At 40.1% G+C, this 26,162-nt stretch overlaps 1 protein-coding gene across 4 annotated transcripts in view; it reads left to right on the forward strand.

The window, feature by feature from the left end:
* GRIA3 (glutamate ionotropic receptor AMPA type subunit 3) overlaps positions 1–26,162 on the forward strand; it is a 154,104-nt gene that overhangs the window by 58,795 nt on the left and 69,147 nt on the right. For all 4 annotated transcript variants that reach the window (XM_065689172.1, XM_065689171.1, XM_065689175.1 and 1 more), the window contains one exon: positions 13,114–13,301. In XM_065689172.1, the coding sequence (XP_065545244.1) occupies positions 13,114–13,301 (188 nt within the window). The remainder of the gene's footprint in view (positions 1–13,113; positions 13,302–26,162) is intronic.

Consider the following 26,162-nt stretch of genomic DNA (forward strand, 5'->3'; position numbering starts at 1 on the left):
GGAGTGAAAACTTTCTCACATTGCCAATAATGAATGTTTATTTCAGAGAAAAATCAAGTAAGAAAACACAAATGTGTGGTAGTGAGGAAAAGCTTTCCTGTGCCGTATGAGATATTCAGCTCCATTGAAAATCCCTAGAGAAATCAATGGGGCATCTGTCTAGTGTATTAGAATTTCCCATGTTGCTTGAATCTCATGTCTGTTTGCCATGAACTGATCTCTGTGACTCCTAAGAGATTATAATTTGGATTCAAATTTACCCTTTCTTCTTTGGCCATAGATGCACAGTGTAGACCTTTTAAAACAGGAACAAAACTTTTGCTGCATTAAAAGAGGAATCAGTGAAGTGATGGGACATGCTCCAAACAGTGAGCAAGAAAATCTGGCATTGAGAGCTAAACCTCAGCAAAAGCTATTAAGTGTGGCAATACAGTTAGATTGTGATTCTTGACCTCTTGATGTGCTGTAGTATATTGCACAGTCATAATAACCCAGTGTTTAAAGAATACATTTTATAAATGCACTTGGTTTGGGTTTTTTTTTTCCACCAGAAACAGCAATAATAGAACTTGCTGCTCTAAAAAGAAAGATGTTGGCTTGGTATTTCACTGCAGAGGGAGGGTTAGTTTTTATTGAGTATAATCAGAGGAGACCAGCTCCCTGGAGTAAGCACAGGGATTATATTTTGAGCCTAGAACATCTGTACATTAATAGTAAGATTAGATGGAAATTTTTTATTGAAGTCAGTTCCAGCTCCTCACAGGCACAAACGACCTGGTTTTCCCTTGCTTTCCATACCTGCACAGCGATAATTACACTGGCAGAAAGTGTTCAAGTAAAGAAATCATACTTAGGTTACTTGGGGGGGGGGGGGACAAAAATAAGACTAAACAAGTGCCACCCTACTGAAGGAGGGCAGTAATGGAGTGAGACCCTTTTATTTTGAAGTATTGATTTCCACAAAACACTTGAAACCTTTCAACTCTATATACCAGGGACCTCCCCTGTTTTATGAAAGCTTTCTCTGCCTGAACGACTACAGTAATGGCAAACTGAGTGATCAGAACTATCAGTGCTTGTGCTCCTAGCTCTGTGTACCAGCCGTGTATAGTTTCTCCTTCAGATTAGCTAATACTGAACTTTATGCATATTTCATCATTGTAGTTTGCTAACCATGCAACCAGATTTGGGAGGCTTTGGAGTCATGGAAGAGTAGCCATGCATCAGTATAATATCAAAACAAATGGGGTAGAAGAGTTCCTTTGTTTCACTAAATATTAGATTGAATATTCAAATAGCATATAAACATTTTAAATAATAGTATTTAAAATGGCAGCATAATTGGGTGCAAACCCCAACATAATTTGAATACTGAGGCTGACTGATCTCAGGGATGTGTTTGTTACAGCTTCCTAATTTTACAAAACAACTCTGAGAAAACATTAAGAATGATTTAGTTTGGAACTATGAAAACAAGGAGTTTGCAGTTTATATGCAACCCCTTCCTTTTGTAACAGGTACTCTACCATTTTGCAGCCTTGGAGGGGAATTTTGTATCTCCCTTTTCTTCTTCAAGTGAATACTTGATAGTCTGTCTCAGATATGTGTACATCCCATTTAGTCGTGCAGTCCTTATCTGTGCACTTGTTGAACATGTTGCAATGAAATAACTAATTAGCATCGTATTCCGTAGAGAATTCTGTGCCACTTTTTAAGCAGGCCACAGAGTACATATTCTGAGAATCACCTATTTTCATAAGTGATTTCCAAAGGCACCCAGGACAGGTCTTTCAGCAGTATGTTGGATTTCAACATACACATGGTCACATTGTGAAAAGCGCCTCAATGGGATCTGTGCCTGGCTGCCATTTAAGTCAGTGGAGTGCAGGTACCCCACCTGCTGAGGTTCTTTAGCGTCTGCATCTTAATTGCCTTTGAAAGCCTATTCCTACCCTCCTACCCAGTCACTTTTGAAAATGAAAGACGCATACCTCTGAAAATTTTATCTATTAAAAGATTTTACTGATTTTACCTATTTTACTGTGAAGTGAGCCCATTTCTGAGAGGATCATACACAAAACTGTTAGTCATTTTAAATGCTCTAGTTACTACCATATCTAGATCATTTAACAGAAACATTACCATGTGCACATGCAGGAACAAGATTTTGTTGTTGTTAATGTTTACTGATAATATAAAACTAAGAAACATAGTTTTATGTGTTCCTCGATTTTGCTGTGTATTCATGGACATGCATGGGTCCAGCAGCAGTTAACAAAGATCGAGTGGCCATTAGTTCTTGAAGGTTGCATAACCTTATATCGATACCGTTCTTTGTTCATGGTAATCCAGAAGTCCATGCTTCCATTATGCTAATTCTGGGACAAATTTTGAGGGTACATGCCTGTCTATCAGCAGGTCCTTTATGTGCAGAACCAGTTTTTGCCCAAGGTGGTCAAATATGGTAAGGTTGAGCTTTTGCTGAAATTGCCTTTGAAGTCATATAGGTTACTCCTTCACTGTGGTTTATCATGCTTGTCTTTCTAAACCATCAATTACCAAAGCAGTAAATTAGACAAACTCTGCTGATGCTTAGGAAATGATGCTTTTTCCAGGTGGGTTTTTGTTTGGTTGGTTTGGGTTTTTTTGAACAAAATTGCTCTGTCTTCCTGTGCAAAAAATGAATGGGTTTGCATCATGGGAAGAGGGAGGGGGGACAAAATCCATGGGAAGAATGTCCTGGAAGGGGGACTTTTGTGGTCATAAACCCTCTTGGATGCTGTAGAAAAATCTGCATTTGAAGCCCAGCCCTTGCTGGTGTTTGGAGCCAAATCCAGGAAAGTTCTCCTGACCTTCCCCAACTGAGCACAATGAAACTTGGAGATGAAGCCAGAGCTAAACTTCTGAATCACATTCCTGTCTCTACTTAGTGCATATTTATGCTGAAATGTCTGTATAGTACTACATAATCCAGACTAATATTTCATTTGAGCTGCTTTCCTGAGCTAAATCAGGAATAGTATATTCAGTAACTGACCACAGATGCTTAAATCTGGTTGGTTTGGAGGTTTTTTTTTTCCCTGTCTAATGGTACTAGCTCCAGCCCCTGTATGTAGAAGTTGCGAAATAGAAAGCAGCAGCCAAAAAATATCCTGTCTGTTAACAGAGAAGGGATAGTTAATGCTAAAATTCGTAATGTTTTTTGATACAGTGAAAGAGACCTCTAATATTCAAATAGGATTATAAGGTTGAATAATAAAAGCAAGACACTGTTTCACCTTTAGTCTTCTTCTTCAATAGCAGGTAAAGACCCAGATTGCTCAAAGCCCCTTTCAACCTGGCATTGAGCACTGCCAGGGATGGGACAGCCACAGCTTCTCTGGGCAACCTGTGCCAGAGCTTCAGCACCCTCACAGTAAATGTTTTCTTCCTAATATTTAATCTAAATCTACTCTCATACCCCTTGCCCAACCCAGGTACAGGACCATACACTTGACCTTGTTGACCTTCATGAGGTTCCAATGGGCCCACCTCTCCAATGGCATCCTTTCCCTCCAGCGTATTGACTGCACCACTGTACATACACTGTATATATACACTGTATATACACTCTGGTATAGGTATAAAGGTAACAGTGCTATATAAAAGCTCCTTGTTACTAGCCATTGGCAGAAGAAGAAGGCAGAAATAGCCAACTGAGTGACTAAAAAGAAACACACATGCAGACTCTTGAGTATAGATCCATAAATTATCATTTATATTATAAAAAAACTCATTTAAATTTCAAAATATTTTTTAAATTGGTACTCACCCTTTGATTGCTACATTTTTTTTAGTATTCTGAATAAATAAAAGGAAATTAACTTATAGGTTGAAACATGAGACACATTCCAGCTGCAAGGGCAATTAAAATGCTGGATACTAAAGGGTGATATGTTGATGAAGAGAGACTTTGAAAGGCTGATAGCATCTGTTAATGAAAATTCTCAGAGGCAAAAGATTTGTTTGCTCAGGTAGTTTGAGAAACACAAAGTGTAGATAAAGGTTAAGGAGAGGAATAAATCTTTTTCTAACATGATTGACTGAAGGTCAGATAGAAAGAATAATTTTACTATGTTACTAGCATATTCTTTTTTACAGGACATTTATCTGAGGTGAATTCAGGGTCTTTTTTGTGATGAATATGTATATCAATTCATGCTCCGATTACCATAATCTCCTGTGATTGTTTCTTCAAAGGAGTAATATTTAACATTTTTTAGACTCAGCAGTTCCAGACATGTTTTCATGAGAAGGCAGTCAGCAATACTCTCACATGCTCCAGCTAAAAACCCTATACATATAATGGCAAAGAATTAACTTGTGTTATCAATAACTTTAAGGTTGCAGCACACATTAAAATTACATTTTTAGCTCTTGAGATGAATGCAGTGATATGTGAGGCCAAGTTTTAGCTATTTTCAAAATCCTGTGCTGTTGATAAGAGTCTAGATTTCCTTTTCCCAGAGCATTTCTTGCCTACAACAGAATAAATCCACTAATACTCTCTTTTGGCTAAAAAAAGAAAAAAAAAAAGAAAAAAAAAGAAAAAAATTAAGCTTAAAAATGACTTAATTTTTATTTCCTTTCTGAGATGATAATTCCACACAATACTTTCCTTTTTAATTCTATTTATAATTGTATCACAATTGTGCGACTTTACCTGGAATAATAAATAATGCTCTCCATCAGTATCCCAGTTCACTCGCAGCTAGGTAACTATCCAGCTTAGTCTGGCAAATAAGATAGGAGGAAAATGGATTCTGAGATACCATACTGATGTTTTTACTATATCATTTCAGTGGCTAGCTGTTTGTCAGCAGTATAGGAATCTTTAAAAGTATATGCTCAACTATGTTACTGCTTGAAATAAAAATAAATCTAGATAGGAATCAGGAGAACCTGAATTTGAAAATTGGCTGTATTACTCATTCTCTGTCTAGGATAAGCCAGATAATTTTTTTTATTTTATGACAGATTTATTATTTTGCCTATTTCATATAGGAATGTTGATAATAAATCTGTTAATTTTCAGTGCTTTGAGCATTTAGAGTTGTTAACATGATTAACGTCGTTGGAAGGATTTTCTGAAAGCTGAATCACACTGAAACATCTTATGTGATGTGCCCTGCTTTGAATGAAGTGTAGATGGCTCTGGGGGAGATACAGACCCAGGTAGGATGTACTTCTGAAACAATGAAGCTAGGCTCTAGTGTATCATTAAGGCAGAGGTACACCAGGAGTTTTGCAGGCCTGTGGAAGAGAGGAAGAAAATCCGTATCAGTGCCACCAGCAAGGTCAGCATTGTTATATACCGGATCAGACCTTTTGTTTCTGAAATGAAGACTGTGTTCATTACACCACCTCGCTCAGACCAGCCACAGTCAAGCCTCGAGAAAGATGGTTCAACAGCTTGTCTCATCCCTGAGAAGCGGCGCACTGCTCCATTATTTATCAGGTGGCTTTTCATTTCCTATTTTTCTCCAAGTCATCTGAGAAGCCAAATATATTTCCTCAAAGTCAGTATTGTCACCAAAAGATGAGTTAAATTTTCCATGCCCTGTAGGATCTGCACATGCTCTAATTTTGGTTGTTATAAGCTTTCCCTTCGAGAACTGGCTTCACATGGAATGTTCTACAGTTGTTTTGCAGACAAGTTAGGTTTTCTTTTTCAGCCTGATAATTGCTAACTCTGTGATTCCTAATTAGAATCTTTTTGCTGAGATAAATATGTAAACACAATTAGATATGTATTTTTAACGTACAGTAATTAGCCTCATCAGTTGAGTGCTAGTCAACACATTGGGATTTTTGTTCTCTTTTAGTTTTTCAATTGCAGGTAAAGATTGTGAGTAGTACCTGCATGATGATGCCTTGCACAACTTCATTCTTGTATGTATTTTCTTCCGTTGATTTCCACACATGTTGCAGAGAAATGACATGGCATCTTTCTCTTTCAACTATGAAGAGAAACTCTGAGTCTTCCAAATATGCCTGAATTTAGGACAGCCAAAGGCCAAAGGATCTTACTTAGAACTCACTATGGTCAATTTTATGGCATGCAACGTTAGGAGGATTATGGCTGGCATATTTTCTGTGCATGGTGGCTAGCTCTAATTTCTTCAGTGAACAGGAGTAGTTAATTAAAAAGCCTACCTCTCATGGTCTGAAGCAGGTGGTGGGTTATACCTATATTGGTTTGTTCTTTTTTACCGAAAGAAATTACTATTCAGATTATATCATTCAAATGCTCTTCAGCAGTAGGCTGGTCTCTTGCAAGCAGCAGGGCTTGGTGTGGACTCGTTCTAGTTTGCTCCATACAAGAGGCAGTATGTGAGGCTGCAAAACAGTGTGGTCATGGGATAGAAGTGCTCAGAAGTGAATAGAAGGGAAAAAGGCTGCCACAAAAGGCTGCATCTAGCAAGGCTATGATACTGTAGTACAGTTATGGTGTTACCTTCCCAATACCAGAACGATGCAGAGCTGTACTTAGCAAATGGTTTATTTTAATTTTGCTGATGTCACTTGAAGCATATCCTTGCTGGAGAATTCAGCGCACTCAGGGAAATGAGTGATGGGTAGGAATATCATTGGAATTGAACTCCTTGGATGTGCATCCCACTGTATGTGCAACTGCATACTGCATAGTTTTAGATTTTCAGCTCTGCGGGGCAGACTGCACGTAGTGTAGAGCTTCACAGATGAAATCTCTCTATACTTAAGCAGTTTAATTTAGTTTTTTTTTTTTTAATTCAGATCTCCTAAAGGCTGGAAGTTGATTATTTTTAATATTAATGTAGTTTTATAGTTTTGCCATTTGCAGGTAACTAAAGTTTTCCCCTTGGGAGGGCTCTCTACTACTCCTAGGCCCATATCTCCCAGATCTCAGCATTCCCTGGTGACAGAATGCCCTGCTACCAGACTACTACCTCTGTCAGCTTTCTGATAGCATCAGTATCAAGAGTTCTAAATAATAAGTACACAGAGGATACCCTACAGCCCATGCCCACTGGACAACAAAGTGCTCTTCACCTTCTGTCACTTCTCAGAATGCATTATTCCTTTCTCTGATTTTCTGTGCTAATTCTTCTGCCTTCTCTGCACAATTGTTTACCTGTTTTATTTTCCTGAAGCAGAACATACTCTGGTTTTAAAGTGTTCTCATCTCATCTGTTTTGTTACCCGTCTGCATCCAGAAGCTATAATCAGACAATTGTTATTCCCTTGGAGATTATTTAAATAAATATTTGCATAGCAAAGCTGAAACTAGAACACAGCTCTTTTGATAAACTTTGGATCTTATTGTTGTATTGAGGTATACCTATCTGTCCTATACTTGCCCACATCATTGTGAAAGTCATATGAGTAAGTCCCTTTATGGAAGTGACAGCATTGCTTACAGCATCCTTATGTCTGCCCTTGATTATTGTACTCTTTGATCTCTTACTACATTACTCATTTTACACTAGCACAGCTTCATTCAGAAACACTGGAGCTGCACTGACCTAAAACTTGAGTAAAATGAGGGGTGAGTTAGATGCAAGGTTGTTATGAAAGACCAGATCAAGGTGAAATGCATACAGAAAGAGCCATTTAAAAAACAGAAAAAAAGTCTTTTACTTGTATTCATCAGATCTGGATTCCTGCATATTTAGCTGTGTCCCATCCTGAGCAAATGTGGACTACACAGTTCCTGTGAATCCTCCCTCAGAGCCAGGCAAGCTCACATTTACTCAACAGAGCTGACATACCTATTTGTGTAGGTTTCTCTGTTTATGGAGACAGGTTGCAATAATGTAATATATGTGCAGGGGAAACTAGAGGTTTACTGAACAGGAAAAGCAGAAAAAAACCGTAACATTGGAGTGTGTTTACTACACGGCCTAGAAGGTTGTCCATTACCAGACCAGTGGAGTGTAACACTTTACGTGCTGGTTACCACATAGATGTGATCAGGTCAGGAACAGATAGAATGCAGTTATTTTATTTTATTTAATAATTTGAACTTACAGGTGTTAGACTGATAGAGCACTCCAGTGTACTAGTCATCTGCTGCATCTCTTACTGGTGACTAATGTAGCTTATTCCTTGCCTCTTCCCTTACTATAAAATTGTTAAGCAGACATAAGTGATATAAAGCATACTTGCCTAACTGACATGTTTGGATTTTGAATGATGGGGAGTGGTTTGGGTTGGCTTGCTTTTTACTCCTGCTAACATGTCGGTCTGTTTGCTAGGCTGAGTGCCAAACGCACAGAATATCCAAGAATTTCTCAACTTAAGACCTCTGGGACATTTGAAATGTAAGCTGGCATTGTAGAATTTGTATTTGTCTTGGGAAAGCTCTTGCTGTGATGGCCTCTTTTTGGTGAGTTCATTGTGCCCTTGTCAAACACAGCTCCTCACTTAAATCCCAGAAGTTCACTTATAGGCCAGAAGCTTAGTTCTTCGTGTCGTGTCCCAGAAGCATAGCTCAAACCACAAGTATTCAGATTAGAGCTGATGTTCATTCAGCTTGCACAAGCATGCTGCATTCCAAGAAAATATACCCCTCAATGATCTTTGGTACTCAGCAAGGCAAAAGAAAGAGGGACTTCAAGGAAATGATATTTCTTTTCTAATAGGAGGCTGCAGTCCAAAATCTTATCAGGAACATTCAGGAAAAGAGAGATTTACATAGATGGTAATTTTTTGTCAGTAAGTACTTTGGTGCTAGTTCTAAGGGCTCATGTGGTGCTACAGATGTTCCAGTGTGGTCATTTATTCATGACACATTAATGATTACTGTTACTTAAACAAGTTCTCTGGTGTAGTACATGGAATTTCATACGGCTGAGAATGCTGCTTGGATGCGTTTTGCATACATAGGTGTGGGAAAGGTTTCATGAGCATAGATGCAAAAGTCTGCAATATCCTCTTCACCTATGTTAGTAGGGTCAGTTGAGAGATGCTTGTATCAAAGGGATGATCTGAAAGACTGAGGTACAGGCTTTGCTTCCCTGGCAGAAGTATGAAGATAACTGTGTGAATCTGTGCCTTTGTCTAGCTGCAGGGAGGGCTGCCTAGAATGTAATTCTGTCTGGGTTGTTTAAAGTACAGAGATAGCATGGCAACAAATTGCATTTTCCCTGCTTTGAGGGAAATTTTTACTGAATAGTTTCCTTCTTTGCAAGCTTCGGTCAGCAAATCTCAAAATACTTGCTTCAGCTCACTGAGAGGTGACCTGGGCACTTGTTTTGTTCTAGTTTTATTACTGTATCTGCCTCCAGCCCAGTCATTTTGCAGACTGTTCAGAATTAGGGTTAGATCTTTTAAATCATCAATATCTCAAGAATAAGCCAGACAATGACACATTTGAATGTTAAGGTGGGGATTGTCTCTGCTTTTAGTCTGTGCAGATCAGCTTGTCTTGTGAGATTGCGTTCAGAGATCACAGGAGCAACCGCTCCCAGTAGTTGGCTAAAAGGGACCATATCATAATGTGGGTCTGTGGCATGACCTGGCAGGTATGGACATCACCATCATATGACCAGACATATCTGTAAATCAGTTAAGCCAACATGTTAATAACAGTGCAGTGAAGGGATGTGATGCCATCAGATGAGCTAGCCTCAGAAGCAGTGCTCCCAGGAAAATGCATGCCTTCCATCCTGCTGCTTTTCACATCCAAGGTATGACTAAAACAAAAGAGGTAAAAAGGTCAGATTGAGTTCTGAATGAATTTTTCCTGTGGTCTGTGTTTGCATTAATGACTATAGAATGAACAACCTTTGAGTTTTAGTAGTGGTGTTATGAACCTGGTTTTGGACAATCACATTGCTGTCATCTTCTAGGAGGATGTCAGTTTTTCTTGCCATATCTAATATTTTTGGGGTTTATCGAGTAGTATAAACTGGCAGCAGTATTAATGAAAGCATTTTTCACAGACCTGTGGTGAATTACCAGTCTTTTAGTCTTTAGGACTGATGCAGACCATAGGAAGTCTACAAGGTAGAGATAGTTTCCATGGCTGGCTGGTTTCCTTTAGGGTGAATGGGGTGAGAGGCACCCAGGAGAATTCAGCACCTCTGGGCCACCCTGGGGCAAGCATCTCCTGTAGAGCTTTTGCACAGTGTGTTTACTGGGCGAATGGAAAAGCTCCATGTGAAGGTCTGGTCACTGACGTGCATAGAATAGAGAAAATAATGCCCTCATTCCTTACTTAGGCAGTGCCCCCGAACTGTCACAGCTTGCATTGTTATGCTAAGGAGAAAGAAAAATGCACATTTGAAGATAAAATGGTCCTTTTATTTAAACAATCACACTACTTATATAACAGCTCTCTTAATAGAAGAGTACATCTGGAGCCTGGAACATGTTGTTTACAGAAACACCACGTAATGGGTAGCGATGTAAAAGGTGGTAAATCGGCTGAAGGCAATAGGCATGGAGAGAGATCTGAGGTTGGGAACAAGGAACGCGTGTTTGCAAAAATGAGAGGACGCTGCTTTCCTGCGAGCAGGAGGATTGAGCCATGCTTTTGTAAAGCGAGGGGAATGGGCTTTGTAAATGTTGTCAGAGGGCTGGCCTAAAGAGCAGGAAGGGCAAATGGTACTTCTCAAAGTGATGATGGGAGAGAGCGAGCCCATGAGAGGTGAGGTGGCATGGCACAGTGACCATAGGGAGGATTCCAAGACCTGGCAAAAGTAGAGGGGACTGTGACTCTAAAGACTTGGTTTGACAAGGAGAAACAGGAGGCAGAGAAGACAGAGATGCTGAAGCTCTGGAACTTGTTCACAGTAAGATAACTGTAATTGCATTTTCATGTCTAGGAGAAAGGCTGCCGAGTAACATTGCCCTTCTCTTTCTTGAAATGGCAACTGCTAATGCACACACATGCAAAAACATACACGCTCACACCTACACAAACATGCAATTGCACAGAATTAGGAAAATTGCCCAGCTTTCTTCTGAGATATTCAAGGTTTGACAAAGTGAGCTCTGACTCAAACAGTTAACTGAAGCCGGGTGCATGGCAGTCAACCGATGGCATCTGCTCTCCAGCATGTGTCTTTTCACTCTTTCCCCAAGGCAATTCAGAAGTTTTGTATGTGATATTAGCATAAAGTAGAGCTACAGATTTTTTTTTGAAGTGTCATTTTTTAAATTATGTTACACCATTTTGTTCAATTTGAAGTGAAAAAAATAGACTCATGGACTGTTTTCTGTTGTTTACAGCAAGCTCAAGGTTCATGCTTAGACAATATATGAATGATGAAACAAAGTTGTAAATATTCATTACTTAGTGGAATCATATTTTTTTAAAAGCACATCTTTGTATACAAAGCATTTCTAAGTCCCCATTAGTGGTGTTTATGTTCCCACATCAGAATTCCTTGTTTGCAGTGAAACAACTATCTTAGGCTTAGATCTTCCTCCTACATGTAGTGGGATCACAGTGCTGTCACAGGCATCACAGCCGTTTTTGTAAAATATGATGTTAAGGAAGACTGAGTTCATATGTAAATGCCTTTCTTTCAATAGTCTCAGAGGAGAGAAGATGCCAGAAAGAATTCCCAACCAGCATATGTATTAATTGTCACCACCTTTCATGGGATAGTAAAGTGCATTCATACAAAGACGAGCATTAAGAATCAAGGAGGCTGCACAGGTAAAGTGAGGGCATTTGAGTAAGATTTAAGGAAGTCACATGGTAAATTGTAATAATCTAATTGCAATCTAGAAAATCACATTTGTTCCTTGTTTGTGTCTGTAATGAGGTAATGATGCAGCTCCTCTGGCTTCAGACAGCCACTACAGATTTACAGCAGGCTACGGAAGATCACACTGCAGCACAGTTCTCAGTTACCTTCAATGATATCCAAGTTCAGAGTAGCTATAGGTATAATTTGAAGCAGTGAACATGCTGTTCCTCTGTAGCTCAAACTCATTTCAGTTTCAGAAGCATAGGGTCTAGTTATCAGAAAGCACAATTGATTGTTGATCCTGTATGTTTATGTGTTTGTGCACTTTTAAAATCTGGCTATGGATAAGAAATCCACAGTATGACTAAATGATTGGATTGAAAGTTTCTCAAATAAATTATCTGGACAGAAGCACGGTGCACATTGATGCTTCTGGTGAAAGAAACTCCTCTGGAGACCACTGTGTGTGCTTGAAGTAGATGACCTCTGTCTTTGATTGGCATCCACCCAGACTTGAAACAATTAGAACTATGAAAAAATTTTAATTTCCTGAATCAAAATAGGTAATTCACCAAATTCACAGAATAAAGGGATGCAAATCAATGTCTGATGACTCCTACATAGCATGACTTGAAGATCATCATTCTCAGTTCCACCACCTTTCACTTAGGGACTTGAGTTCTGTCTGCATGGCTGTTCACAAGAAATGGAAAGCTGTTCGCTTTTATGATTTCCCACTGTGCAGTCTTTGTTATTCTGTGCGGCTTCTCTCCTCTGTTGAGGCTGCTAAATGAGTTGGTATTACCTTAACGAAAGCATTCAAAGCGTGCTTAATGCTGCTAGACTCCATATTTAAAAACATTTTTTGAAATCAAGGTGAGCATCAGTAAAATATTCTCCTGTGGTTTGTGGCTCAGTAGCCAATGAGGTGACTTAATTGGCATTCTTGAGCAGTGCTTGGATCTCTGCCAGTTAATGACCCATTGCTGCAGTCTGCACAGGCAAATTACCCCTTCTGTCCAGCCCTTCAAGCTGATGGGTTTTTGCCCAAATAATGGCTGCAGGCTCCTATTCTCAGCTGGCACGATCCCCAGCATGACTATAAACATCCCTAAGAGGATCATAATATGATATATTGGACAGATTCTGATACGCCTCACAGCAATATCCCGCCAAGCAATTCTGCTGAAGTCAGTGACTTTGGCAGTGGCGTAGCTGAAAGAAGAAACTGGTCCCTCCACTGTTGCTTTCTCAAGTAGTGAAGCATTTGCAGGCTGTTAGCTAGTCTGTGTCCCTTTGGATGATGCGAGTTTTTGTGAACCCTTTGTCAAACATTCAAACCCGGCTTTGTTCTGTTTTTAAACAGTTGCACTGTCTCTTCTTCCTGCAGGGTTTTCCATTCTTCAGGCGATTATGGAAGCAGCAGTACAAAACAACTGGCAAGTGACAGCCAGATCTGTAGGAAGCATAAAAGATGTTCAAGAGTTCAGAAGAATTATAGAGGAGATGGACAGACGGCAAGAAAAAAGATACTTAATTGACTGTGAAGTAGACAGAATCAACACCATTTTGGAACAGGTATATGCCTTTTAGAAACTGTGATCTCCCTGTGACAGATACCATTAATGTTTCCGGAACTGTCTGTTTCTAAAGATTAATTAAATGTCCATTGATATGCGAGTCCCAACAACTGGTTGGTTACCTAGTGAAATTAAAATGCCTTGTTGATGCTCATGGCTGATGGCAGCACTTACATGTAGCCTACCAGGAAATGCCTCTGTGATATTTCTTCCCAAATGTTAATAATGAATTATTTTTAAGTAGGTTAAGAACCCAAGACCTCATCTGTTAGAATAACGTTACTGACATCAGGGCTACTTGTCAGAATTACAAGACAGGTGCAGTTTGTTAAGTGGAACATGAAACAAGAAATAAAAGCCAGTGAAATAGTTTTGAATCATCTTAGAGAATTCCCAAATGGAAATATTTGTAACGAAAAATTCAGGTGGTAGTCCAAATGACTCATTAGCACTTTCTGGTACGTAAAGCCCTTCCCTCTGCACAGCCGGTGCTGTTGATAGGCTTAAATTGTGGATGATAGAGTCTAAATACTTTTACTGGGGAAGTTGTAAGTTTGGGCGACTGTTTTGCTATTGCGTGACCTTCCAAGTTTTTGCTTTGCCCCAGAGGAATGGCCGTAATCTTTGGTATGACTTAAGTTTCTACAGGGAAAGTCAGTAATGGTGGACCCCATCTTGACAGCTGAGCAATTAACTGGTTTTCAGCTTTTCCTTCCATTTCCTCTGCTTACCTTGTTATCTTCTCATAAAGTAGGTAAAAATCCTCTCACAAATATGTGTGGTGCTTAAATCCATCCAGCCAGTTTGCTCCAGGGAATGGCAAGGTGTCTTCTCTCTAGCTGACTGTGTTTGCTGATAGCATACCATTGAGGGGCAAGATAACTCTGGATTTGCATATTTCAAATCTAGCGTTTTATTGCAGTTTAGAAAGTCAAATCAGTGCTTTGTGTGGAGTCTAGAAAATCTGCTCAGCTAAGAGGCAGTAGCATCTGAGCATCTTAACAGTGTGCTGACTGCACAACTGCAGGTGTCTTTGAAGAGCTTTTCCACAGTGAGCAAAGGGAAGCCAAGACACTCTACCTGTTACGGCAGAGTACTGACAGAGAGGCTCTATCCCACAGAGGGTTGGCATAGGCTGCCTCAGCCCAGCTGCCTCTCTTTTTTTTCTCTTTTTTGGCTTCCTCAGGAGCATATCTTCAAATGTTCAACCCTCCCATCACCTTCTGGGAGTGATGCCTACATCCAGAGAGGCGGTTTTATTGTAGGGATGAGTGGCCCCTGTCATTTTATTTTCTCAGGGACAGCAGCAGCATTTGCCAGTGATTCTGTATTGCAGAAGCTTGAATAGGACTTATTCAAGAACAAAAGTTATAGCAGATATAAACAGACTGTAAACCACTAAACAGTCTACACACGTGCTGAGTTTGCTATCAGACTTTTGGGCTCTTAGCCAAGCTGTTCAGCAAGCTTGTCAGTTCTTTACTCCAGAAACTGCGTATTGTGGCTTTGTGTTAGCGCTTGGATTAAATACGAGTGACCTCTTCTCCGGTGTCAGGCTGGCCGGTATGTGCAGTTCTCGTCCTTTGACGCATCTTTCAGCCAGTTCAAGTCAGGGTGTACCTGTCTTCCAAAAGTGTAGGTTTATCTAAAGACAGTTACGCATTTGAGGATTTTTTTCAGAGCCTTCAGATCCTGCTGGAATATTCTGTACATTCCTACCTTCCTCCAGCGACATACAGATATGCAAGTCAGTGACCTTGAGTATTCCATATGCCTTTAGCATCTGGCTCATCTGCATGTCCCTATGTTTCCAGGATCCGAAACCTGTCATATGAAGTATTTTTCTTCTCAGGGCTGGCCGATACCCAGGAAGGGTTCTCTCCCAGCTGTCTCCCCCGGTATGTAGATGTAAGGAAAGGGAGAGAGGACACCTCAGCTCCTATTCTGTGTGGGTCGCCCGTTTTGTGCCAGGTTTCAGTCGGCAGCACATCTGGTTTCATTTCGCTTCCAGAGAATCTTGTGATGGGCCCTACATTGTGTCCTAGAGGTGTTTACCCTGCCCAAATTACCTCTGGCCCTGTCTCTTCAGCTGCAGAGTATGGGGAAGCAGAGAGATTAATATCCATTCTGTAAGTTACCATCTGTTTATTCATTTGCCCTATAGTTCTATAACCACTGAGCATGTGGATCCATATCCGTCTTTGCGCAACAAAACTATAGCCAATTTAATCATCTAGTGGCCTTTCAAGCATACAGATAGCAACACTTATGTCATGCAAAATTCATAAGTTCCCCACACTTCTTTTCCCTTGATGCTAAAATATTCCAGTATTTCTTCACAGATAGATATAAAATTTTGTTCTTATAAACAGAACATTTTCTTCTGAGAGCTAACAGTAGGCTTTAGCTTCTTCAACCATGTATTTAGAGACATGTTCTTGATTTAAGAAATATGTTTTTCTTATTCCCAAGATAACAAGTTGTATTTCAGACTAGAGTGGCTTTATGTCCATTTCGGAGAAAATCTCCTGAGGGAAAATAAGGAGGAAGAAACTCCATTCAGGATCAAAATGGTGAAACTTAACAAAAGACCTGTTTTTCTCCAGTCTGTATGTTTTTGTCAAAAGGACAGTATCTCCAAACATAGTCATAAAGGTTAGGCTCCAAGGCAATATCTGTTTTGAGTGGAGGTATCTCACAAAGCAGGAGCAATATTACAGTAGAGAATGCAGTCCCCAAAGTTTTACAGTGACATTCAAACTGTCAAAGACTTCAGGTAAAGCATCCACAGGATTAAGAAGGGTAATCTGATTGTTCAAACTCTGTCCAGTGTGAGCACTGACTATGACTTGACCCTTGAGTCTGAAATGTTGAGATTAGGAAGATGGTCTGCAGGTTGTCAGTGCAGCTACGGCTACATCCCTCTGCAGAGCTGTTCAGATCTCAGAGGAGTGAGCTCACAGCACAGCAGCTTTCACATTTGGAGTTCCGTAAGAATAAATGCAAAACTGCAGTATTCAGTTCACCAGTAGTCATTAAAAGCAACAAGAAGGAAAAATGTAAGTGAAAAAATCAACATTGCTTTCCTGTAAGCTTCCTGGTTTATGTGTTCCATTATGAACAGTCTGGTGTGGGTTTGCCTGTGTTCTCTGTAGCAATTAAAAATATAACAACTGCCTGTAAACACAGTGGGAACTTGAAGGAGGAGCAGAGCTGATGGGTAGCTTCAGCTTCTGCTTTGCTTATGAACTCCAGTGATGCCATGTCCTCCAAAGGTACTGCCCTGCATGGAGCACAGCCTCCAGGGCAGTGTGCCCTTACTGTGTTTTCCAGGGCTCAGGGACACTGCCATGTTACACTCTGATTTTATTCTGTGTGTGGAGCTGTGCAGAGCAGAGGCTCTAAGAGAGTATCGGGTATGTAAATGTTGTGTAATGTCACTCAGAAACTGGTACAGTTCATTTGTACGTTTCCAGTGAACTAGAAACTTAAAATTTAGGGCACTTCTTCATCAGGTGCCCATGAGTATTATTGAAACCTGGATCTAAAGCAGAATGAAAGGTCACTTGTTCCCTTCACATCCAGAGAGTTTCAGCAGTTCAGTGGGAAGCAGTGTGGGGAAGAAAGGGGAATCACTTAGGTCAGGCACCCTCAGGACCATAGCTAGCGGAAGGTAAGGAAGGTAAGGTAAGAAGGCAAGTAAGAAATAGGCATATGTCAAAAGTGACAGCTGTTACCTGCCTTAAAGGGTCTGCTCCTATCAGCTGTAAAGCTAATAAAGGGCTGGAGATGGACTGCTAAAGCAGAGAGAAGTAGCATCTTGGGTTGTTCTCCCCCACATATAGTACATTTCACACATACCTGAGGAGACAGTTTCTAGCTTGTAAGTAGTAATGTCTCTCCAAAGCCTTCATGCAGACTTCTTAAAGCAAGGCAGGTTCCAAATGACAGGAATTTAACAGAGTAACAGTAATCCTGCAGAATGACTGAGGTAATGGCACACAAAGCTTGAAAGTGTTCAGAAGACATTACAGCATGGTTTTAAATGTATCTGATCTGCAATAATAATAATTAATACAAAATGTCTCACCATAAGTGTGCAAGCTGGTATATGTAGAAGGCTGCTGCCAAGCAACTCTGGTTTCAGTGTATGAATCTGAAGTCACCGTTAGAGGTTTTATTTTTCTGTGATAGTAGTAATTACTCATTTTATGTTCTATGGTAATTCCTGAGCTGTAATGCACACACCAATGCACACACATGCATCTGCTTTTAGTATTTTTTGTGGGTTTACCACAACATTTGTAGTATGCTTTTTATGCAGGTACAGGCGTATTTATATGGCAACCTCTGCATTGCCATTAAATGCAAAAAGAACCCAGATCTTTTCTCTAAACTGTTGCAAGTATAAAGTCAACCATTATCCTGGAGACAATATTTAAATTGATGCCACTGTGCTCACAGAGAGATTGTATTTGTGTTGAACTTCAGTTAATGGGTAGCTGTAAAAGCACAATTTGCTGTGGAATTGGCCCTTCTTTGCATCTTTTCAGTGAGCTGAAGTTTTGTGTGTCTTTGCCCTTAGAAAGCGCTGTGAGGGTCCCACTCATTATTTACCCTGTGTCCACATCGTATGAGCTGCTTCTGCAGCTGGCACCAATTGTCCTTGCTGACAGTGTCAGAACAAAAGCCTAGCCTGAGGGCCACCATTTGCGATAGCCACTCGCTCCCGCGTTTGATGTACTTTGGAAGCAAATGTACACACTGATGCTTCTCATGCCATACCTGGACCATGGGAGAGGATTTGGTGCTTCATTAGTTCTACTGGTGTTTTTCAAAGACAACATTCAGAAGTCTGTTAAAGGTACAGAGTATTTGAGGGAAAGGGAGAGATGGCTAGAATTTGCTCAATGCGTGATCTTTTGAGGCTTTTGTCCCACTGTATTTGTCTGTTTCCCCATCGCTATCAGCTCTGGGAATCTTTGTCACCTCTTCTAAGCCTGTGGCTGATTTTAAACTTCCTCACTCACACGCATCTCTTCCAGGTTTTAAAAGTCAGTGTTGCATAGAAGTTGCTTTGTTACAGTCCTAGCACTTAATGTGGTTCTTTCTTCTCTATATAAAGGATAAACCCTTTCATCCTAGCAGACATTACCTTAATTTCTGCATCTGTCTCCCAAATAGTTTAATGCTTGAAACTCTGCTTCTAACCAAAGGCTTTCCTTAATTAGTTTCCAAGGCAACCATCTTGGCAACAATTCAGATGAACCAACTGCAGGGAGAGGAAGGAAACACACTATCAAAATGAATAGTAATAGCACAATACCACTGTGCAAACAGGCGTTGTACATCACCAGAGACAGCGTGATAGTTCTGCTATCTCATAAGTTCATTTACAAGGGAAGAATTCCTAACTCAGTAAAAGAAAAGCCGCACAAGAGCGTATGTCTTTTTTCACAGCTGACTAAACCAGGATTAATGGCTTTGGTGCGGTATGAATCACAGGTCTGGGGAAGGAAGAGAACCACTGTTGCTTTTCAGGGCCCTCATACGCCAAGGTGTTCCCAAGTGCATTTCATAGAGCACTGTTGCACTGCAGTTCAAATAGCAAGATTTTTGGAGGGGGGACCACCCCGCTGGGCTTTTCTAGCCCAGATGTGGCAGGGCAGTAGTAAGACATTAGCAACTGACAGCTACAGCCTTGCAGGGGGAAGTACCTAAATATGAGGTCCCTAGATGTGATCCAGAGGTACAGTACATTTGTTCTGACTACAGATGGTTTTGGAGCAGGCCATAATATGGCAAAATACCACCCCAGTCCAAATCACACTCTGCTTGTAATTACACATTTATACATTATGCCAATCTCTTACCCCACCTTCATAGAATTGTAGAATCATAGAAGGATTTAGGTTGTAAGAGACCTTCAAGATCATCTTGTTCCAACCCCCCTGCCTTCATCCTGTTGCAATCCTGCTGGCCTCTGAAGAGCAGATTAAAGGTAGCAGGGACAGCTTGGGCTAAATTTATAAAGAATTAGGTCCTCTAAGTTATCAGCTAAACCTCAATACAAACTCCTCCTACAGTATTGAACCAGTAAGATGGAAACCAGCGTAACAGTTTTAGAGGAAGTTAATGCTCCCAGGCTTTAAAACAGCCCATGTTACTAAATTAATTTGTGTCATACCATGGATATGCGTGTGTAGGTATAACGGTGTATGTACCACTGGAAGCTCGTTCTTCCAAAACGTGTAGTGAATAAAATTATTGACAATATGCATAGACCCTTGAAAATACCCTGAGTATCTTCTGTCTTGGGAGAACGCATGTAAAGAATCAGAAAAGAAAAATATTGCTGTAACTTTATTACCTCATATGAGTAAAATGCCCTCCCCTGCTGCATAGACTAAGTCTAGTAAAAATAAATTAGCTCTTTGTAATCTTTTTCAGTTCATGGTTTATGCACCAAGTTATACAGGGAATATTGCAGAGTGCTGTTTATAGTGAAGCAGAATAAACCTTTCAAACTCCTTCAAAGCATTGAAAAGAGCAAATTGAATGCAATTCTAGGCACAGTAAAATTCCATTTATAATAAAAAAATATAAGAAAAAGTAACCTCGATTTTTCTAGAGGAGGTTGCACTGATTTTATTTTTTTCCTTAATTTCATAGAGCACTTAAAAAGGAAAGGAAACGCTCAAAAGGGAAAAAAAAAAAAAGAATGGCTCCTATTCAGTATTTTCTGGTCTGCTTGAAGGCAGTGCTCTGCAGTACAAAACCCCTTCCAAAAGATTCTCATGTGAGCATTGGGACTGAATTACTGCGACACTTCTGGGTTATATCCAAATAATAGTTTGAAGTGATCCTGACATGCTGTAATGGTTTACATAAGCAGAATTCTGTTTCCAAGGACTCTTGTTCAATTCCAGGGAATAATAGTGGGATTTTACTCTGACCTGCTGATGGGAGATATGGAGAAAATGGAAAATGTATGTATTTTTAAAATGAAAACTCTGTGCCTCAGTTTACCTAATTTCTTCCTCTCTTCCCCCACTGCATATGTATGCTTTTATATTTTGAGCAGCTAAGGCTGAAGGAGTTTAATTTACCCTGTGAGATATGAGAAGAAGAAATTAGCATGTTTTATGTTTGTCTGTGATTCCAAGAGTGTACTCTTACGAACATACAACACACAGTTTCACGGTATTGAAAACCAAAAGGGACAGTTAAATATCATCTCCTTTGTCACAGGGATTAGGCAAATGATGCAAAGGTCACTAAAGAACTGCTTGTTAATGATGTGACTATAACTTCAAGCTGCATGGCAGTGCTGAAGCATATGTGCTTGCTGCAGAAGGTTTGGAAAACCAAGAATAAATGTAAGATTACTATTAATAGTTTTTGTGAAAGTGACTTTAACTGTTGTGAAACTTAACGAAGGATGCTACTCTGGAAGTCGGTATTGATAGTGCTGATTTTGCTATACCTGATGTAGACTTGTAGGTCTACATGGGAGCATCCACAGAAGCCAAGAAGCAAGGAGGCAGCATAAGAGAGCGTATGTGAAGTTGGAAATTAGAATGTTACTGTGATGGGACCATGTTACATGGGATACGAGCTGGATGCATTGTAGATTGAAGGAAATTTAACAATGAATGTTGCTAGGGAAAGGCAGTCAACTCTAACAAGGTACAAGTTTCTGAGCTAAGTGTTGACTAAGAAATACTGGTGTCTTTTGAAAAGGTGGTTGCATGTCAGTGAAAAAACATGTGATGGTTACCAAGAAGCTTACCCACCTGAGCAGTTAACGTAAATTCCTGTTCTCTTGGGCTCTCTAGAGTATCAGAGCAGAGATAGCAATGATACCTATTCGCTCTTGGGTTAGCAATACCTCATGTCTCTGCTCAAAGGTGGTGAATTGAGGCTTACGTAGTAGAAGGGCCAGAGGGCCTTGACAAATGAACAAGAGTGGACCTTGATGGGATCACATGCAAAATAGATGAATACTATAGAATTTGTCAGAAGCCACTGGAAGACAGAATACAGCAAAGATCTTTCTCTGTGTACCTTTTCTAAGAGCTAATACAAATTTCAGTTTTCCTGCACTCTTTGGAAGATCCATGTGGAGCAACTGAAGTTGCAAAGTGCCAAATTACCAAATCAGTTATGTTCATAGAAGTTATTCAAGCTTTGATGACAACAGTGCATCAAAAAGCTTCAGACCCAAGTAATTTTTGAACACTGTACCAACAATTTGTGTCAGATCAGAGAACATAACCCAAACCCCTTGATGTCGTGGTTGCTGGCCTTCTCGTAGTGTCTGACCTGAAAAGTGTTATAGTCAAGAAAGAGGGAGGAAGACAGAACACTGAACCAGTAGATTTAGAAGATGAAACCAATGAAGAGAGTACTGTAGTGAGGTTTGTCAGTGTTGAATTAAAGCAACTCTGGTACTCAACACAGACAGTTCACTGTGATTTGAAATTTCATGTACACATTTGGTTTTTTGGTTGTTTCTGTGGGATCTGAAGTCTCTGTATGAAATTTCAGGTGAGTTTTGAACTTAAAAGATTTCACAGGGGTTGAGAAAATACTGGAACCTCTTGAAATAGCCTTGGATGTAAAATCACTCCATTGTGATTATTTTTCAAGGGAGGAAGTTCTCAAAAAATATACTAGAGCTGTGTAGACAATTAAAATATAATCTTCTGCCTAAAATGCCCTGTGTGAAGTCACCTCTACATAGTAACACATTTAATGAAGTCATTTACTTCCTGTAAATACAACTGCAAAAATTCCTCCATAACACCACTCACTGGATTGTTACTTTATTAATCTCACTCCAGAAGCTGAAGGATTCACTAGTTAAAAGTATCTACAACACGTCTCTTCAAGGAAGCTCTATGGGAACAGGTATCTTCTCTTGCAAATATCTTGGCAAAATAAGGGGCAGAGTCTTGGCAATTTTGAGTATCCCTTTCATATGTTTCGTGGTTCAAACCCAACCACCAACCTCGTTCACTCCCTCCCCCCACTTCTTGCCCTCCCCCTGCTCCTGGAGGGACGGAGAGGAGAATCGAAAAGAATGCAACTCCCACGGGTTGAGATAAGAACAGTTTAGTAACTAAGGTATAACACAGATCACTACTGCTGCCACCAATAATAATAATGATAAAGGAAATAACAAAGGAAGACACCTCAGCACCAGCCAACTGATAACTCGCCCCACTCCCCCCAGCCGAGCACTGACCGATACCTCGTCCAACCCTGCAGTCCCCAGCCCTTTCGGGTCACTCCCAGTTACATCCTGGGCATGCCGTGCTGTGGTATGGAATACCTCTTTGGTCAGTTTGGGTCAGGTGTCCTGTCTCTGCTTCCTCCCAGCCTCCCCTCCTCTCTGGCAGAGCATGAGGCTCAGAAAGTCCTTGGCCAGACCAAACATTTGAGCAGCAACTGAAAACATCGGCGTTATCAGCTCTCTTCCCAGGCCAAAAAATCAAAACATTGCTCTGCACTGGCTACTAAGAAGGAGAAAAATGACTGCTACTGCTGAACCCAGGACAGTATGCTACAAAGAATTTGCTGTGATTGTAAAACCCCCCATATCTGATTGTGTTTTTAGTGAAATAGCTTCAAGTGATTAAGGGTAGCGTAAGATTTGATTGATTTTCACGTGAAGGTCTTTGTATTGAAGGACATGACTTGTGAAGAGAGGCACAGTCCTGAGTCATATAACTCTGTTCTCATCTGTCTAAACAAAGAAGAGATTTTGATATAAAGTTTATTTAGTGAACTGTGTTTGGCTTAAGAAGTAAATAATTGTGATTATGAATGTCAGTTAAAAGCGATCATAAAGCTCTTCATCTCAGTGTTCTCTAGGGTCTGATGTTTTGCAGCAGAATATGTCCTTTAACAGTAACTGTGCCAACAGATTAGGTAATCTGACAATATTGCTAAGTCACAGCAAGGGAAAAGAATTTAGGAAAATAGTTTCAGGGCACAGAAAAACTTTGTCATCACTCTGAAGGAAATTAGGAGGAAGTGTCATGCCCTCAGAACCTGTGTTGCAGCTTGTAATTTTTTTTTTTTTAAGTAATTTCTAAAGTACCCTTTCATGCACACATTAAATGTGTATTCCACTTCACAATCTTCAATCTGCAAATGTCACATTAGTTATGGGAAAAGAAAGTTTAGCCATATGGAGGGAGAATGGAGTACAATGCAGCTTTCAGACATTGCGTTTGATTACCCTCCAAGGACTAACCTGCAAAACCATCATCTATCTGGAGATTGCCTAAAAGTAAAATTTCACATTGATGTGACTGTCATAAAGGAGAGAGACAAAGGAGAGAAGGGTACAAGAAGGGGACAGAGAGGAAAGAACTTTAATAATATGCTCCAGAGGCATCTCAGGTCCCTGCTTCCACCATGAGTTTTTTTGTCTCCTTCAAGGAGACTCCTCTTCCCCAAGAGGTTATCTCCCATGAGAGATACATTGAGGAAAAGTCAAAAGCTGTCTGAAGAATGTTTTGTAATTCTAAACAAATGATCTTGATACTGTGCTGTAGAGGAAAGTGGGATTTTAGTTATGAGGTGTAGTCATAAATATATAAGGTGGCATGGAAGTAAAATTCTTTGGTACATATAATGCACAAAAATACAAAATGCAGCAATTGAAACTGTATGTATGGATTTCTGACATTCTCTAAAGGACATGAGACCTCTGAAATGGTGGGTGAATTAATCTCAACTATGTATGCAGTTATTTTTACCAACAATGAATAGTACGTGTGTGGAATCTTCATCTTAGTATTTAATACATTCTTCATTTAATATTTAACTCAAATGTAATACACTACTCATCCTTCATATAAATGAAATCATTGTTTACTGCATATTTTACAGCATCACGATCTCTGGTGACCGGATTCCCATCCCATTAATACTAAGTGAAGAAATAAATCGCCCTCCCTGATTTTGCACTGCAATTACAATCATGAGGGTTTTATCCTTTGTATGAGGGAAGCTGCTTCTGCTGAATGTGGAAATGGCATTATTTCCATGGAATTAAAGGCAGCAAAAGTGTCACATATTTGGCTGTGGCAGACCACCACTAGCTGTGACATGTCTTTTGCCACCATAGGATAGCAGTTCGTTTGGAACCACCTATGTTGGTGCTGGTGTTGTTGGTGTGATAGAAAGAGACAAAATCCTGACACCAAAAAAGCTACGTTTTATAAATTTCACTGAGGACAGATTGAGCCTTGTCTTGTGTTTATAATCCTCAAAGGGAGCTCTCTTTCTGGAGAAGCATGCGCCTGAGTTGGAAAACAGGGGAGTGGGCTCTGCTGACTCACTGAAAAATGGATCTGCTGTAGTTGCAAGGTATCTTATTTTTACTGTGGCATCTGGTTAGATGAGGAAAATCCTATTCACATTTCAGGAGGGTTTTTACTTACTGTTCTCCCCCTATTTATCCTCCCTATCTGGAAAGTTTACATGACAAGGGGTGACCTGTGCAGACTAAACCTAGTGAGGAATGATCATGCATGGCTGTCAAAATGCCATTACACCTTTGCTCACATGGTAATACTGTGGAAGGTAACTGCATTGCCATTGACAGCACATTGACCCCAGAGAACTGAAGTGTGGTGGCTGCAAGCCCCATGGGCAGCTCCCCCACTGCAGCAAAGGTCTACAGGAATAGGAGGGAGGCCAGAGAGAGGATGCTGCTTTCCAACTGAAGAGCTGCTTCAGTTCCTCCTTCTCTTGAGTGGTAGAGACAGAACTGAGTTGTAGTACATTGCAGATGCCACTCAAGATAAGCTAGACATCCTTGCTGACATACTGCCAACAACTTTTTGGGCCTTGACTTTTGGTTTTCTTGAACTGGTAGGATTGTCACCCTAATATGCTGTTCCTCTGCCTTTTTAAATGTGCCCTGAAGACCATATTAGCTGGTAACACTGGTCCGATAGCATGTTGCATCACAGGGCACAACTTTTCAATCATTCAACCCAATATCAGGTAGGAGCTGCTCAGATCTGAGATAAGCTTTAAGTAACTCCATCCTTAGAACAGAAAGGATATCAACAGGGTTAGAATCTATGAAACACTTGACCTGATACCCAGGAGAGAAGACAGTGTGCTCCACAACAGTTCAGGTTTGCCAGACAGTTGCTGTCCTTGATGTGCATGCTGTTCCCATAGTGCAACCCACACTGACCGCTGATCCTGACAATGCTGTTGAAATTTCTTTAGAACTGAGTACAATTGTCTGTTTTACTTGTTTGCTCCTGAAAGACAAAACTCATGCCATCACTTCTGACATTTGCACACTTATGACACTGAAGGTAACAATGTCGTAATTGTATTTGTATAGCAAGTCATAACGACACTTGCTCAGAAATATACACGTATACTTAAAAATCAATAGAAATTCTTGAAGTTAATGTGGGCTTTCTCCAAAAGTGGAACCCAAATTAATGCATGAATAACCTCAAGAAATACAACAAAATCCTTTTTTACTCTGGGCTTACAGGAAATCGTTTTTTCTTGCTGTCTTTTTAAAATGTAGGAAAGAAGAGCTCTAGAGTTAAACTGCCTTATTGTTCCCAGGTATGGTTGAAATGGAAAGACACGTTATAGCAGGTCAGATCTTTGCCTGTCATTTTCTTTAAGTGGCATACTTCTGCCACATGTCAGGTATGAAAAGCATAGTAAAAATCTTTAGCCCTTCCTTGTGGCAATACTGTCTGTCAGCATCAGTATTTTATGTTATGGAAAGATCTAATGGACTCATAAAATGTCAGGGGTTTGAGCTGCAGAGGAGGTAATCTGTACTTTCATGATCTCTTTT

This window comes from Lathamus discolor, chromosome 9, assembly GCF_037157495.1.
Source record: "Lathamus discolor isolate bLatDis1 chromosome 9, bLatDis1.hap1, whole genome shotgun sequence".
NCBI lineage: Eukaryota > Metazoa > Chordata > Aves > Psittaciformes > Psittacidae > Lathamus > Lathamus discolor.